We start from the raw sequence: 15,933 nt of genomic DNA, 5'->3' as shown, positions 1-15,933 counted from the left end.
GTCTGTGTGTTGGGGCAGCTGGGTGCTGAGCGAAGAGCCAGGCCCCAGCAGGACAGGCTTCCAGCACTGCCAGCGTTGGGCTCTGGTCTCCTGAACCTCACAGGCGGCAGGTAGGATTGTGTGTGCCATGTGGTGTTTGATTTTGGCTGGGTTTTGTGATTTCACCACAACCACATTAAAGGAGGACTGTTGAAGATGCATATTGGGCACCCAGGAATGAAAATGGTGAGCTTGAGATGGTTTTAACCCCTGGGAGAACTGTTCTCTGCCTCAGATCAGTTCCCAGCAAAAATGAACCTTCACAAGTGCAGTCCAGCATCAGCTGAGCTGCTTCATGACAGGAGGGCCTTTTGCAGATGCCGCTTTGCAATATGCACGTGCCCTTGGGACCCTGGCTTTGGATGCTGTGTGTGGTATCCCACAAAGTCGTGGAAGTTTTCCACAGCAGGCAGCTGGTACCTTCCAGGATGGTCACAGCAGGGGCAGGCACAGCCTGGGCTCTCTCCTTCCCCACCTCATTTCTGTCCTTTTGGGACCCTAATGCTGATACCCTGTGGGTTCAGGTGCTGAGGGCATTTCTGCTGCCCTGTTGAGGCTGCTGCCCTGGATGAGGAAGGTCCATAGCAGACCTGTGGCAGCAAGTGGAAGGAAGGAGTCCCATTTGGGTACTGCTGCAGAGGCCAGCATGTGGGCAGAGCAGTCCTGGCCGTGATACCAGAGGACTGCAATGACCGTGAGCTAAGCCCTTGCTACAGCCCAAGACCATCACGGAGCTCGGTTAAGGCGACAGCAGAAGTCCTGATGCCTTCAGCTCCCCATCGCTGCAGAAACATCGAGGTCTGGCATCCCCGGGCACCTTCTCCAGTACTAAATAAAAGGTTTTTGCCAGCGCACGAACTCTCCCATCAGCAGGAGGCAGTGCCCTGGGCTGGCTGTTTCCACCACGAGACGCTGTGGCTTTTTATTAGGAACAAGCAAAGCATTTGCAGGATGGTGACAGCTTTCCAGAGTCCTCTAAAATCATAAATCACCGTCCCTGGCCACTCACCAGCAGCTGTGCCAGGCCTTGCAGTGCCTACTGTAAGCCTCTCCGCCTTGGCGTGGGACGTATGCCCTGCTTGCTTTCATCTCTGGGCCTGACTCAAATTTCTTAGTTTTCTCTTTGAAGTCAAGGGGACCTTCCTTGGGGAAATGACTTTTGGCAAGGCTGTTCCTGGGCGCTGCTTTTGACATGTCCTGAGAGCATGGTGGGGGGAAAGGAAGCTCCTGCCAGAGGACGGAGCTTTTTTCCCCCCCTCCTCTCTGCCCAGTGCCGTGCATCGCAGCCAGGATCCCAGCTTGAGCGGCAGATCCCCCCTCGGCTCTGCGTGCCACTGGCACACCCGGCACGCACGCACGCACGCAGCCCACGATCGCGCCGCCCATCAGCCACAGCTAAGCCTCCGTTAATGCCTTGTGGACACGCTGTTGCCGGGGTTACCATATACATATTGCACAACCTCCGAAACACTTCCCTCTGTTTTGTAGCAACTTGTGCTAGAGAAGCAGTGTTCCCGCATAACCTCATCCCACCCCAGATGCGGCCGAGCCAGCGACTCATTCCTGAAACAAGATGACTCCGGGGAGCCTGTGGTGCCCAGCCTCCGGGGAGGCAAGAGCCAAGGAGAACAGAGGGTGAGCAGAGAGGGTACTCCAAGGTTGTGCTTGTGCTCTTGTGCAAGCTCTGAGCTGCACCCTGGAGCTATCGCAGCACTCCAGGACTCTGCGTGAAGATGGGGAGATAGACATGGTCCTAGCAGGGACAAGTGCAGCATCAGAACCCATGTCTTGGTGACACTGAGCTGTGAGCCTCGGTGTGCCTCGGGTAAGCTCTGGAGTTATGCGGCTCATTAAGTTGCCCAGAGTAGGAGACAGCCTGGCAACATCCTGACCTTTATTGGAAATGCAAGAAGGGAAAGGACCCTGGGGAGCTGAGCACTGAGCCGTGTCCATGCTCCTCCACCACATCACAGGACCTGTGCAACCTCCTCCTCAGCTCCTGCCCGCGCTCCAGGCTCCGGACCAAGTCACAGCCTCCTCCCGGGCTTCCTTTTCCGGGCTGCATGAGGAACAACAGGAGCCAGCCAAGGACCGTGCTCCATCCCAACGGGGCTGTCCTGGTGACAACAAATGCACAACAAACCCCAGCTCTTAGGAACCGAAACCTGACCGGCTCAGCCCGACCCTGTGGGGCAACTCGCCAGCCCTGGCTTGGTGCCCCCCGCTCGCCCCGCTCTCCCCATGTGCCGCCTCTTGGCTTTTTGGGCTCTGCAGCCCCTGGGGCCGGCTGGAGCTCTGGCAGAAGAGCTGCTGACGTACCCAGCTCTCGTTCAGCTCCTGCCTGCTGCCAGCTCAGTGCATCTGGGCTCTTGCACTGCCTGCTGCTGCCAAGCCCTGCCAGAGCTCCTGCAGGCTGGATGTTCCAGCTGCCATTACCTGGGCTCGTCTCCGGAGCTGTTGGCTGGAAATAAAGACACCTGCTTCTAGTGGGGAGTTGCAGGGCAAGCTAAGGACAAGGCTGTACCTTCAGCAAGACTTAACCACCCTCCTCGATATGGCAGCCCCAATTATTGCTCTCTCCTTAAAGCAGAGAGCAGGTGAGCAGCTTTTCCCAGCTTTCTGAGGGGTGGGACGACAGCTCTAGGTCCTTGCTGGCCTGGATGGAGGCTGGTTTAAATTCCCACTTCACAGCTAGCTGGTGTAACCTCTGAGCCTCTGCACTTTGGGACCTGCTTTTGTAGTTTCTGAAGAGCGGGATGCATGCATGTTCAGGACAGAGTCCTCCTGGTGCCACCTCTGTGCAGCGCCCAGGCTCTCTGGCTATGTCTGAACTCTACCAGTACAAGCTGGACAGAGGAGAGACACTCGTGGGTGAGGTCTGCCTGGACTCTGGCATCAGGCTGGTCCAGCCCTACTAGATGAGCCTCCACATCTGTCCTGCCCACCCTTGCCTGTCCCCTCTGGGATGTCCTTGCCACCTGGCAGCCATGGGTTCTCACCCTGTCTCTGGCTGGGCTGTGCAACAGCAGCTCCTGCCAACAGAGGGGTCACAAGGCTAGTTGGGGGCCATGAGAAAGTGAGGTCCTTCATGTGGCCTTGAGCATCCGGAGCTACCCAAAGCAGGCAGGTGCTGTGGCATGCCTGCGTCCTCTGACACCGGCCCTGGCACTCACCTCTGAGGCAGGAGGTAAAGTTAGTGATCACAAATCACAGACTTGCAGAGTTGGCTGGCGGTCACCTCTGGAGGTCTCCGGACCCCGCTCCAAGCCAGGATCAGTATGAGCAAGTTGCTCAGGGCTTTGTCCAGTCAACAAGGTCCCAGCAGAGAACACGTGCCCCTCAGCCAAGAGGGGGGAGGTTGTCACTGCGGCTGTACCCCAAAGCAAAGGGCTCTGGGTGCAAGAGCGGAACTGCGATACCCCTTGGGGCAGCTCAGCCATGGGGATGCCCGTGTCCATCCTTGCCCTGCAGCTCCTCTGCACAGGGACCAGGGCAGACGGAGGCTGCAGGGTGCCAAAGGCTGCCCAGCTCCCCAAGCTGCTGATTGACCCGTAGGACCCTGCATGGCAGCAGCAAACCACACGCTGCGGCCCCTTGGTGTGAACAACTCCTGGTGATGCTGCGGCTGGCCATGCACAACAGCCTGCGCCTGCCGGAGCGAGGGCGGTGAGTGCCAGGGGAGTGCAGAGGTCAGAACAGGCTGTGGGCAAACAGCTGAGGTGGGGCAGTGAGTAAGTGGTGTGGATTGTGTCGGGACTCCATGGCAACCACAATATTTGGGTGCTGCTTCAGCCCGCGGCACCCGCCAGGCGCCCCACGTGTGGTCGGGCTCTGGGTGAGGGCAGCAATGGGCAGCACTGGCACGCAGCTGGCTGTCCCCAGGGTTGCTCTAGGGGTGTCCCACCTGGCCGTGCAGAGGGGACAGGCACTCACCGCTGTGCCTGGCACACCAGGATGGTTGGCATTTGCCCCCGCAGCCTGAGCAGTGCCTTTGGTCCATGATGTCACCCACCAAGAGGGGCCGGCTCCTCTATGGAGGGTCACGCTGGGTGTGTGGGGCAGGGAACAGGGGGACTGCCAGGGGGGAGACTGCGGTGGCAGGGTGGTGGAGGAACCTCGTGGGGTGATGGAGGGGCCTTGTGGGGTGGAGGAAAGACCTTGTGGGGTGATGATCGGTCCTTGCTGGGTGCTGGTGGGACCTCATGGGGTGATGGAGGGGCCTCGTGGGGTGGTGGAGGGACCTTGCGGGGTGCTGGTGGGTCCTCGTGGGGCGATGGAGGCGCTTCGTGGGGTGGCGGAGGGCGTCCCAGAGGCGGTCCGGGACGGCTGCCCGGGCTCCGTCTCCCCGCCCCGAGGGCGCTCCCCAGCCGCGCCGCGGCCCGGGGGAGGCGGGAGGGGGCGGCCCGGAGCCCCGTGCGGGCGCGGCCCGCAGCCCCTCCCGTCGCCATGGCGGCGCCTTAAACAGGCGGCGGCGGCCGCCCCCCCCGCCTCAGAGCTCGGCGCCGGGAGGTGAGTGAGGGCGGCCGCGGCGGTGCCGGGACCCCCCCCCCCCCGCCCCGGGGCGCGGCGGCAGCGGGACCCCCCGGACCCCCGGCCTCCGACCGCTCGCTGCCCATCCCGGGGGCCGGTGGGCGGGCGGGGGCCGCCGCTTCCCCGGCATCCCCCAGCCGCCGGCGGGGACACCCGCCCCGGGCGGGGAGGGTCCCGGCTCCCCGCTGCGGGGCCGTGCGGTGCGGGGCCCGGGGCGGCGGGTGAGCCGCGGGAGCCCGGGGGCGGGCGGGGACCAGCGGCTTCGCCGCCCCGCCCCGCCCCGCCGCTCCTCCTTAGCGACGGTCGCCAGGCAACGCCGCTCCTCCTTAGCGACGGTCGCCAGGCAACGCCGCTCCTCCCTAGCGACGGTCGCCAGGCAGCGCAAGGGCCGGCGGCGCGGGAGCCGAGCCCGCTGCTCCGCCGTGCCCGCTCTCCGGCTCTCGCCAAGGCCCCGGGGGGGCCCGTGCCGCCCCCCGCCCGGGCACGGGGCGATTTACCCGCTCTGCACCTCGGGGTGCTGGAGTCACACCCGGGTACCGCTGCGCCCGGTCCCCGCTGAGATGCTGTGGGCGCCCGGCCAGCGCGTGGCGAGGGATGCCGAGCCGGCAGGGCGAGGCTGGCGAGACGACGACGGGCGGGGAGCCGGGATGGAGCAGCGGCCACGGTGCTGTGCGACTCGGCACCCCGGCACCGCTGCCTGCGGGTCACCGTGTTTGGTCCAGCCCCGGGGGCGGGGGCCAGGTTGCAGAGCTGGGGTGCTGCCAGCTCCACGCAGGGGGATGTGGCCGTTGGCAGAGCCAGCGGGCAGGGGAGAGGTGGGGCCGGAGGCAGGCAGCGGTGCCGTTTCTCATGATCGGCGAGCAGGAGGAAGGCAGCCGCATTGCGTCATTCCTGGAGAGTGCTCCCAAGGGGACAGGCTGATGCGCTCACTCCTCGCCATCCCCTGGAGCCGACAGCCGCACCGCTGACAGCTCTCAGTCGGGACCCTCCACCCCCCAAGACGCATCCCAGCTGTTGGCCTCGGGGCTTGTCCGAGGCTGCCGCCAGCCCTTCAGCCCACTCTGCAATCCCTCCGCCCTCGCCAGCCCTCCTCCTCCTGCCCTTGTGGACCTGCGAGCTGAGCCAACTGAGCCTTGCCGGCACAGCCAGCCAGAGCCTGGGCAGTAACAGGCCTCTCTGCCCCCCTGTCCTGCAGCCCCATGGCCAGGAGCACTGAGATGGCGTCCCTGGAAGAGAGCTTCCGCAAATTCGCCATCTATGGCGACACCAAGGCTACGGGACAAGAAATGAATGGGAAGAACTGGGCCAAGCTGTGCAAAGACTGCAAAGTCACCGACGGCAAAAGCGTCACCAGCACCGACGTGGACATTGTCTTCTCCAAGGTGAAGTAAGTGACTTGGTTTTTCAGGGCCTCCAGTTGCCCGGAGGGTGGGGATGCCCTTGCAGTGCGGGCAGGGTGGTGGTGCCTGGGTGCAGTGGTCCCCAGGGGGGTGTCGTACCCTGACTCTGTTCCATTCCCGTGTTGCACTTGGCATGGAGCAGCGGGTGCTGCCTTCAGGGAGTTTGTGTGGCTGCTTTTGCAAGACCTAATAATAAATTAATCCAAATTTGGGGGGTTGGAAGGCTCAGATTTTGATGCAGAGGCTGTGCCTCTGCTCCTGCTCCCAGGCATTGGGGTGGGCCTGGCCGATTCTGCCAGGTTCCCATCTAGCAAGAGGGTGCCACAGGGAGCAGAGGAGGGTGCTCAGGGGTGTCCCGTGTGATGTGGCACGGCCCATCCCTGGGCCTGGCGAGCCCACACCTGAGCTTGGGGAGGACTCTGGTCCTTGGAGGTCACAGAGGCAGCTGAAGAGCTAAAGACACCTGGGGCTGCTTTTGGGGTCGCTGAGGACACGGTGACACCCGATGTTCCATACCAGGGTGCAGGAGCAAGGATGGGTGGAGAACCTGCTCCCTCCATGCCCTCTGTCCAGGCATGCCCTTGCTCCCTGGTGGGGCCAGGAAGGTCTGAGCACTGGGAGGTTTTCGGCATGTGGAAGGGTGGGTTGGTGTGCTGCCCTGGAGATGAGGACCAGGCACTCGTGGGAGAGATGCTCAGTGCACGTCCTTCCGAATTTGACCAGAGAAGGACAGATGCCTGCCAGGGGAGAGAGGGCGCCGGGCATCCCAGGCAGGCTGGGAGCAGTGGGAATGGATGCGTGTCCCCTCCTGCCACCAGCGCCCAAGTCCCAGGGCACTTGCATGCAGGGGAGAGGTTTTTGGCACCAGGGACTTTAACAGCATGTGGCTGAAAAGCTCCTGGAGCTCAGCACCAGCTGTGTCTAGCCCGACCCATTTGGCCAGGATTTCCCTCGCCGTAGCTGCATTTTGGAGGTGGGCAAGGGGCCCGAGGCTGGTGGAGGACAAAGCCAGGGTCTCCCTGATGCACCTCAACCTTCTGCAGCCCCATTTGGAGGCGCAACCTGAGGAGGTGCTGACGGCAGCCTGGGTTTTGTGCTTGCAGAGGGAAGACGGCCCGCGTCATCAACTACGAGGAGTTCAAGAAGGCACTGGAGGAGCTGGCCCCCAAGAGATTTAAGGACAAGAGCAAAGAGGAGGCATATGAAGCCATCTGCCAGCTGGTGGCAGGGAAGGAGCCCATTAACGTGGGTGTCACGGTGAGTGATGAACCCCTTGGCCACTGTGAGCAGGAGGCATGCTCAGGAGGGGAAGATGGAGCTCTGCCTACAGTACAAATGCTTTCCTGGGAACCCCATGGCCCTGGGTGGGCTGGGGGGATCTGGAAGTTACATAGATCTGGAGGGCACAGGGAGCACAGCAGGGTCTTCAGGGGGTGTCAGGGGCTTGCGAGGGGCAAGGGATGAAGGGGATGGGGCATATTCTTGACTCCCGTGTCCCATCTCCCCACTGCAGAAAGCCAAGACGGTGGGGGCCGTGGAGAGGCTGACGGACACCTCCAAGTACACAGGCTCCCACAAGGAGCGCTTTGACGAGAGCGGCAAGGGCAAGGGCAAGAGCGGGCGGGAGAACATCGTGGACACCAGTGGCTACGTCAGTGCCTACAAGAACGCGGGCACCTACGACGCCAAAGTGAAAAAGTAGGGATGGGTCCCATGGCACGCACCACCCCGGTCCCTGCGCGTCGGCCATGGGGCCAGCGCTCACGTCAGCCTTGGGACATGCCCGCACGATGTGGGGCCAGGGAGGCTGCGCTGGGGCCAGCCCCAGGCTGGCAGGATGTCGGCCGCCCAGCGCTGATGTGATTGGGAAAGTCGCCGGGCCGCGTGCTCTGCCCCAGCGCTACGTCTGTCCCCCTCTCTGTGCTGTGACCCCTCCCGGCCCTTCCTGTCCACTCTCCCCCCTGCCCCCGCACCGTGCTGTCTCCCCCAGCCCCCTGCCGCCGGCAGCGCTCGCCGTACTAACAGCACTGCTCCTCAGGGCTCCCCTGGCCAGCTGGCACCCAGACCTTCCCTACCTCAGCCCCAGATTTCAGGGCACCCTCCCTGCCAGTCCCACTGGGGACTGCAGCCTGTCTTCCCTGCGGACCTCCCGGGGACTTGCCTTAACCCTGCACCAGTTACACCACAGCCGCCTCCTTCCTTCCCCACCAGTGCCCTCGCCACGGGGCTGCCAGGCTTTGCTGCTTGCCCAGCACCGCAGGGAGCTCAGACCCTGCGGTGCTGTTAGTGCCGGTGCTGCCAGAATGCTCCCGGCCCAGCCCTGGGATGCACCCCGGGAGAGCTTGGTGTTGCCTGGCCATCGGCAAAGGTCTCTGACTTGAACCCCCATGGCCTCCCGCTGCCTTTGTGAAGCCCAAACCAAAGGATGCTGCAGACCCGCGCTGCAATAAAACCCCATCCGCACTGATGCCCCCAGTCTGGTTGTGTTCAGCGGGACCGAGCAGTGAGAGCCCCTTTGCCCGCTCACCCAGCCGGATGGTGGGAGGCTCGGCTGGCCATGCCGCCCCAGGGCGGCCGTGCCATGGGCTCAGCCCTGGCCATTGGTGGTTTTGGCAGCCTCTGGCTGGCCCCAAGTTGCCTGAGCAACCGCAGGCACACAAACATGAGCGCCTGGCTCCCTCTCCTGCTCTGTTTGCAACCAAACACAGGAGCTCCTGGTAACGATCCCTGGGAACAGGCTGGGCTCCAGGATGGGATGGCAGCTCTGGGATGGGATTGGGTGCATGAGGCTGGGTGCAGGCGCTGCCACCCAGATCCCAGGCACGGGCAGAGCTGGCTGCAGCGCTGCTTGGGTGGCAGTGCCAGGCTTTCCAGCTAGATACCCACCTCCGTGGTCATCTGTTAGGGGCCAGGCTCCCTAAATAACCCACAGGGGTTATTTTACAGGTGCCTTGGCTGTGGTGCTGGCACTACCCACACTGCAAGGGATGTGCTGGGGGCACGCATGTGGCTGGGGCGGGCTAACTCCCTGCCAACGCACAACATTGCACCATCTGCATCCTAGCCGCCTGCTTTTTAAAACACAGGAGAGGGAAGAGGTTGTCATCTTCTGGGCTGGTTTCAGCCTCACCCCAGTGAGGGTCTACCAGTGTCTACCGGTGGCAGGCTGGGGGTGAGGGCGGAGGGGGATATTAGCCCTCCTTTGAGCAGATCAGAGGGAGTTCGTGGCTGGCTGTGCCCCTAAATGCTTTTTTGGAGATCCAATGTTCCTCCTCTGAAAAGTTGTTGCTCGGGGCAGGGGGGGGCTTTAACCCTTCGCTGACTCCATTGCCTGGCTGCAAAAATGAGGTGCAAAATTCCCAGAGCAAGGCTGTCCGCATTGCCTTGCAGGAGGTGCCATCCACAGCCCCATCCTTGTATGCAGACTTGGAGGCTTTGTGAAGGAAGAACATTCTGTGAAGAGGTGAGCAGGCCAGGCCCCATGGGACTCATCCCCTGCCTGTACATGGCTCTGGTCAGGACCTGGTGGTGGAGCAAAGCTGGGTACCCATGTTGGGGCAACTCTGAAGGGGAGTTATGGGTGCTGACATGCTTTTGATACTGGGAAATCAAGCCTGGGAAGGGGATTTCTGCCCGGTTTTAAGCTTGCATGTGGCAAGAGCAGCAGCTCTGGCATCCCTGTGTCCAGCGGCAGAGCACAGCATGGCATTTGGGAGCAGCAGTCGTTCCTCCCCCCAGCTGCTCACCCCACCTCTGCCTTTGAGCCTGGGTACCTCAGCAGGTCAGCTGTCCACCTGGCAGCTGCTGAACTCCCATGGTTTGTAAGCCTGCAAGGAGGGTGGATGGGTCCTCACTTGGACTTACCTCCATAAGTTCATCTAGAAACAAGGGGAGCTGAGCTGCTGCTGCTCAGGTGATGAAGCAGCCAGGGCAGGGACAGCCGGACCTCCCCCCAGACAGTCAGCTCAGCCGAGCCTTGCCATCAGTCGGTTGCATCCTGCTCTGAATCCTGAACAGAAGCGGCTTCTTTGCAGCCTGTGAAGTCATGGCAGAGGTCACGCAGTGGCTAGCAGTTCCCATGCACTGCCAAATCGCCCAGCCTAAAGCTGCTCCTTACCTGTTTCAGCTCCTCTTCAAGTTTTCCACCACTCATTCCACAGCTTACACGGGACTTTCCCCCTCTGACCTTCTCCTTGTTCCCAAGGAGGCAGCTCCAGCACATACTGTTCCCTGCATGGGGACAGGGCTGGGTGGTGAGGGTAGCAATGGCCAGACCACTCTGGCCGGGCTGGTTGGCATCACCTAAGCTGGCATCTCAGTCCTGCCAAACCAGCCCTGGGGAGAATTAGCGTGGGTAAAGACCCAATAGGGCCTAATGGCTGCGAAGTGCCTAAGATCAACCTGAAAAGAAGTCACTTCCCCTGAAGTGATGGGAACAGCTTCCGGGGAACAGTGAGATGTTGATTTGGGTCTTCACCGAAAATGGAAAACTTTCTAAATACCAGTGTAGTGATCTCCTGGGGAGCTGTTGGCTGTGTGTACAAGGCTCGTCCAGTTCATCCTTGCAGGAGGGTGTGAAGCCCTTTAGAAAAAGCACCTGAAGTACGGCAGCTGTGATCTGCATTACAGACACATCACACAGCCTCTATGCATGGTTGAAACCAGGTGGAGACATGGCCTCACAGGGAGGTAAGTGCAAGGAATATGGCCTTTAAACATCAGTCTTCATGACTAACATGGACAAGAAAGCAGAGGTCCCCAGGATGGTTGGCACTGGAGCACAGGACAGACAAGGAAAGGCCAAGTTGGGGTGCTCAGCCCTCGAGAAGACCATAACCTGAAGGAACTTCGATGGGACCAGCAGCTCCAGCTGTTTTCCCAGTGAAGCTTGAAGTGGTACCACAGGCTGCTGAGACAGCAGAAACCTTAAAATACTAGTTGCAGAACTACTTTCTGTGATGAAAAGTGACACAGCCCAAACAAAAGGGCTTGCAGCCATTTCCCCTGTGCTAATGAATTTGCTCTGGCCAAGCACGTGCTCTGAGGTTGGCTCCATACCAGCTCAAGAAAGACATTTTGCAGGCAGTGTGTAATTCCCTCACAGTGGAAGAGCCAGCAGGAGGAAGGTATCTCAGCCATTATTCATGCTGTTTGCATTGATCCAAGTCCCAGACATAAAGTTTTTTTCTCCTTCCCAATTGTTTCTTCCCCTTGGTCACTCTCTGGCTGCACTTCTGCAGTGGAAGGGCACGCCAGACATCACCCCCAACCTTGCCACCACACACACTCACCTGCTCCACCATTTTGGACAAACCCAGACCCTCTTACAGGCTGATGTCCCAGCTTGCCAGTGAGACGTGCAGCCCAGAAGGCACAGCTGAGTGGTTATGATAAATTTAGCTGTAAAATGTGTTCTCTGCCCCCAAGGTCACTTCCCTAGAGAGTTTCTAAAATCATCTGGGGTCACGTCTGATGTGCTTCACACATTGACAGCAAGTTGTGTGCCTGGGACAAGGGCTCTGGCCCCTCTGAGAGGTCATTTTTCTCTGGGGTAAGTGGTTTGACCAGACATACTGATGAGGACTGATTGCTGTGTTCCTCAAGGACGTAAGTTCATTCCTAGAAGAGTGAGACAGTGGATGCCAATAAGCCTGGCAAGGTCTCACCCTTTCTGTCCCTGTGTAGGAGCACCAGGAAGAGCTCACAGATGTTGCCGTTCCAAAAAACTGCTCCCACAGCAAGCATCCCTCCATGGAGTGTATTGTGCTGGTACAGTGCAGATCCTTGGTCTCAGTCCAGGCAAAACAGCTTCCCTACTGAGTTGTACCTGAGCTGCCTTCCTCAGTACTTTTCCATTTCACTGCTAGTCTGATGGAAAACAGTTTCCAAAATACACAGACTAGGCTGTAAATCATGTTCAGACAAGACTCAGAGAGCAGCTTGTATCCCGGTGGGTCAGGCACTTTCTTGGAGGTTTACATCTAAACCTGGGACTAAAACTTCAAATCCTTGCAGTCAATGCCCTGAGATATTGGTTTGACCACAAATGTTACATGCAATACTTCATTGCCAGCTACGTGTTGCCAGCACTGTGCTGGAATATTGATTCAGTACCATTTTAGAGGGAATTCAGTTAACTAAATTACCATCTTCCCAGCACAGCATGGTTTCAGGTAAAATGTTATTATACAGGAGTCATCCCCACATTTTGTTAATGTAATAACTGCAGCAGAAATGTAAGAACACAGGGGAAGATAGAAGCAGAAAGATGCAGAGAAATAAAAAATCCCCAAGGATTAGATTCACCAGCTTTAAATACAGCATGAGATTTCATACAAATAAAACTGAACACAATCCATATTTAATGTCTATTTTTTCCCCTGTACAGAGGACAATTGCATAATTGCTGTGAACTGCAGTGCTGACCAGAGCCGTGTGCTGAGGGTACCAATGTAGTTCTTCCTATTGGGGATGATGTCTCATGCCTAGTGCATTTCTCAGCTGGAAGAGTTGTTTTGTGAACAGTGCGGCTGCTCTCTTTAGTCAACTGCTGCAGCAGGACAGTTTGTGGGCACTAAAGACCTGAGGAAGGTTGTTGCAGAAAAAAACCCCAATGAGCACGCATTCAGGAGAGTCAACCTGCTATAAAGATTTCCATTTATTCAAAATCACATTTTAAAACTTGTTTACTTAGAGCTCTAAGTTTGTAGCTTAGAACTCTGTATTTCAAGATGACTACAACTACAGCTATGATTCATTTTAAGATTTCACACATAGCTGGCTTACAATGGTTAATAACTGATAGAAACCATTCAAAGAGATTGATAGCATGTGCTAAGACAGCTGGAAGCACATCAGTGGAGTGCTATGATTGCAAAAGGCAAGTGTCCTCTCTCTCATTTTGACCTGAGATACTTTCCCTAAAAAAAGCAGCTTCATCAGACACAGAATATTCCTGACTTTCCACTCACTGAACTGGCATTTTCGTAGCTTGGCTTAAAAGTCTGTAACCAGTTCCAGCCTCCTGAAGCATACAATATGCACTAATGATCACCAAAATAGCTCGCTCGTGTCAAAGTCCTGAATTCATCCATTTGCCACCAGTGCAGGGGTATTACAAGAAACATACATGACAGGACTGGAGGAGTTCTGCTAGGACACAGTTACCACCTCCTGCCATGACAGGCAAGCTGTGTACCCGCCCTGCGACCGGCCCATACCTCTGACTGTCCTGCAGAAGAGCCCTGGTCTCCTGAGGTCTGGTAAGTTGTTTCACTTCCAGTCTTAGAAATTCCACCTGGGAACTCAGATGGCCATTTTCCCAAAATAACTCATCTGAAGGAAACACAGGGAGAAGGTTGAGCTTACAAGTACTGCTGTACTGAGCATCTTTCTAACAAGCAAGGCTGTTCTGAGAGACAAAAGGGGACTGTGGGATCCAGCGGCTGGAGGTTACATTCAGCAAAATATCTCCAGAGCAGCCTGTGAGGGATTGTGGAACATTCTTTGTAACCCAAAGTCTTTAAAACTCAAGGCCGTAGGAGTGGCTAAAGCCCATCCCACAGTTCAGTGCTACCTTCCTGACCCTGCAGCATCCAGGGCACAGAACTGTGTGACCTCTGCTCCAGGGCAGGTCAGAGGAGATGCTTGAACCTCCTTGGCCGTCCAACCTGTGAGGCTATCTCAGATTACATGGCTCCTCTTACCTTTCATACCAGCCATTGAAGTGTGCTGGACAAATGGGGATGAAGGCTTGGACTGCTGTCAGTTTGCCTGTCTGAGGACAGACTGAAAATACCTGATAATCACATTCAGTTTGTAGGAAAGCTTGTTTTGGTCCTTCAGCAGTCGAGGTATCCATCCTATGATGTTACTGGTTCCTTATTACCTTATAGTAATCTTGTTTTTGCTGTACAGTGACTCAAAGCTCCCAGAAAAGGCATAGCTGGCACTGGCATAACACGTGTGTGGTTGTATTGCACCAGTTCTTGGGAGCCTTATAAAGCCACATCAGCCACCATTTACTTGATGCCCAGAAGGCTATAAAGGAATCCTTCCATTTTGCCCTACTGTATGTGGATGTTTGACTTCTTGAGATGCAATAACTAGAAGCAGCAGCCTGATCCATCTCTTGTAACATGCAGGGTGATACATGGCTCTCCTCCAGCCCTTCACCCAGCTGCTGCATCAGATAATCCATCTGTGATGAGAAAAGGCAAAAGAAAACAAAATAAAAATCCCCAAAATCACAAAGGGTCACAAATGTCAAGAGAAATGCATCACTTTTCTACAGTTCTGCCAGTGCCTGGTAAGTCCCTAGGAGTCTTTCCAATGATGCTGGTGAGGCCTCTGAAGAGTGATAAATGACAATGAGTGTAACACGGTGTGAGTTTAAGTGAACCCTTATGTCACTGCTTTGAATTATTTGTTTGAAACACACTTCTAAAGAAAAAAGACATTTTCGAAGCATTCCTGCATAGATGTGCAAAAAATAACCTAAACAAACAGTAAAATCTGAAACACAAAAAGCTATTCAGGCATTTTGGCAAGGAGCTTAGGTGATGTCAGAAAACAAATCTAAACAGAAATGTTTCTATGGATTTTTTTTTTTTTGAGACCTAATTGGAAACAGACTTTAGCTTTGGATTTAAACATTTCCCTGCAGCATCTGCAATGCTATCCCTGCATTATGCATTTTAGTGTCAAGGAGCATGAGTACGAGACTACGGAGCAGAGGAAGGAAAAAGTCAGCATCCTCCTGCTCACATTATTGCTACAGGTTTAGCCAGTGGTCTTGGGAAAGTCATGCAACCTCATTCTCCTGGGTTTTTACCCAGTAGACTTCAAGGTAAATTACAAAATCAAAAGAGGCTCCTATCCATTAAGCTCCGTCTTTCTGCCCTCATAAGTCCAGCAAGCATTTCTTGCTCCACTGAGACAGAGCTTTGAGAAGAGTGAGGAGCTTGGTGGGGTTAACATCACAATTGGATGAGCTTGGGTTCTTCTCTAGGTGGACCATGTCAGGGAGGGTATCTCACTGAGCCCAGACATCTCATTTCCTGACTCAATGTGTTAGGGTGAGTAAGATCCACCAAGAAAAAGATGACCAGTTTTCCACTGGATCAAGAGTCCAATTTGATGTGAAGCAACCCACAGCCATGTGTTTGTTAAATGCAACCTGAGGAAGGGAGCAGGAGCACAGCTGGAGGCAGTGCAGTGGACCAGGACCTGTGACAGGCGGCAGTGTGATCATGTTGAGTAAAACATAAAACCACAGCCCAAATGCATGTGCAACATCTGGGAAATGCAAAAATTTGAACAACTATGGTACTTGGCAGTGAAGATCGCCCTGAAGATCATCCAGAGGATGATAAGTGTTGCTAGAAGTCTTGCTATGGAGTGGACAGACTCAGATCTTTCCAGGGTTGGACGTGAGACAAAATGGATATGAACAGGGTGGTGAAGGCTGGCAGATGAGTGTTTGCTGTTTGTTTGCTTTCCTGGGAACGAGGAGAGGCCAGCTGACAGCTGAACAGCTCCTCTGCGCGGCAGCTGTCTGGCCAGCAGGGATGTGCCGTGGGGGATGTCAAAGTGAAACGCTTAGCTGCATATGGATAAAACTCCCTAGGCACCATCTAAAGATGGGACCCATCTGATAGCAAAGCTTTTGAACTGTCAATGGGTTCACACTGTATAGGCGAGAGAGGGCAATGGTGACCATCCATTTGTTTATACAGTATGTATTTATCGATGGCATAATAAAATTATCCTTATTTTATGCTTTATTTTTCAGAAAACAAACTCTCCCCTTTTCCCCCTTATGCCAAAATATAATCTGGCAGCCCTTCCTTCACCCTCCCTAATAGATCTGTCATTAAAAACATCCAGCATTGCTGCAATATGGCTGTGATTTTTTTTGCAGGCAAGCCTAGCAGGAGAGGATGGCAGAGAAACCAGCAACTCC

The 15,933-nt window shown here is 56.4% G+C and overlaps 1 protein-coding gene across 1 annotated transcript; it reads left to right on the top strand.

Annotated features, from left to right (window-relative positions):
• The first annotated feature begins 4,417 nt into the window (after positions 1-4,417).
• Positions 4,418-8,430, top strand: TPPP3 (tubulin polymerization promoting protein family member 3). The gene is made up of 4 exons (XM_075040456.1): positions 4,418-4,548; positions 5,765-5,956; positions 7,073-7,226; positions 7,483-8,430. The coding sequence occupies exons 2-4, from the start codon at positions 5,769-5,771 to the stop codon at positions 7,669-7,671; spliced, it is 531 nt and encodes a 176-aa protein (XP_074896557.1). The 5' UTR covers positions 4,418-4,548; positions 5,765-5,768; the 3' UTR covers positions 7,672-8,430.
• Positions 8,431-15,933: the final 7,503 nt, after the last annotated feature.

The sequence above is a fragment of the Buteo buteo genome, chromosome 11 (genome assembly GCF_964188355.1).
Source record: "Buteo buteo chromosome 11, bButBut1.hap1.1, whole genome shotgun sequence".
Lineage (NCBI taxonomy): Eukaryota > Metazoa > Chordata > Aves > Accipitriformes > Accipitridae > Buteo > Buteo buteo.
This window is presented reverse-complemented; position numbering and strand designations above follow the sequence as displayed.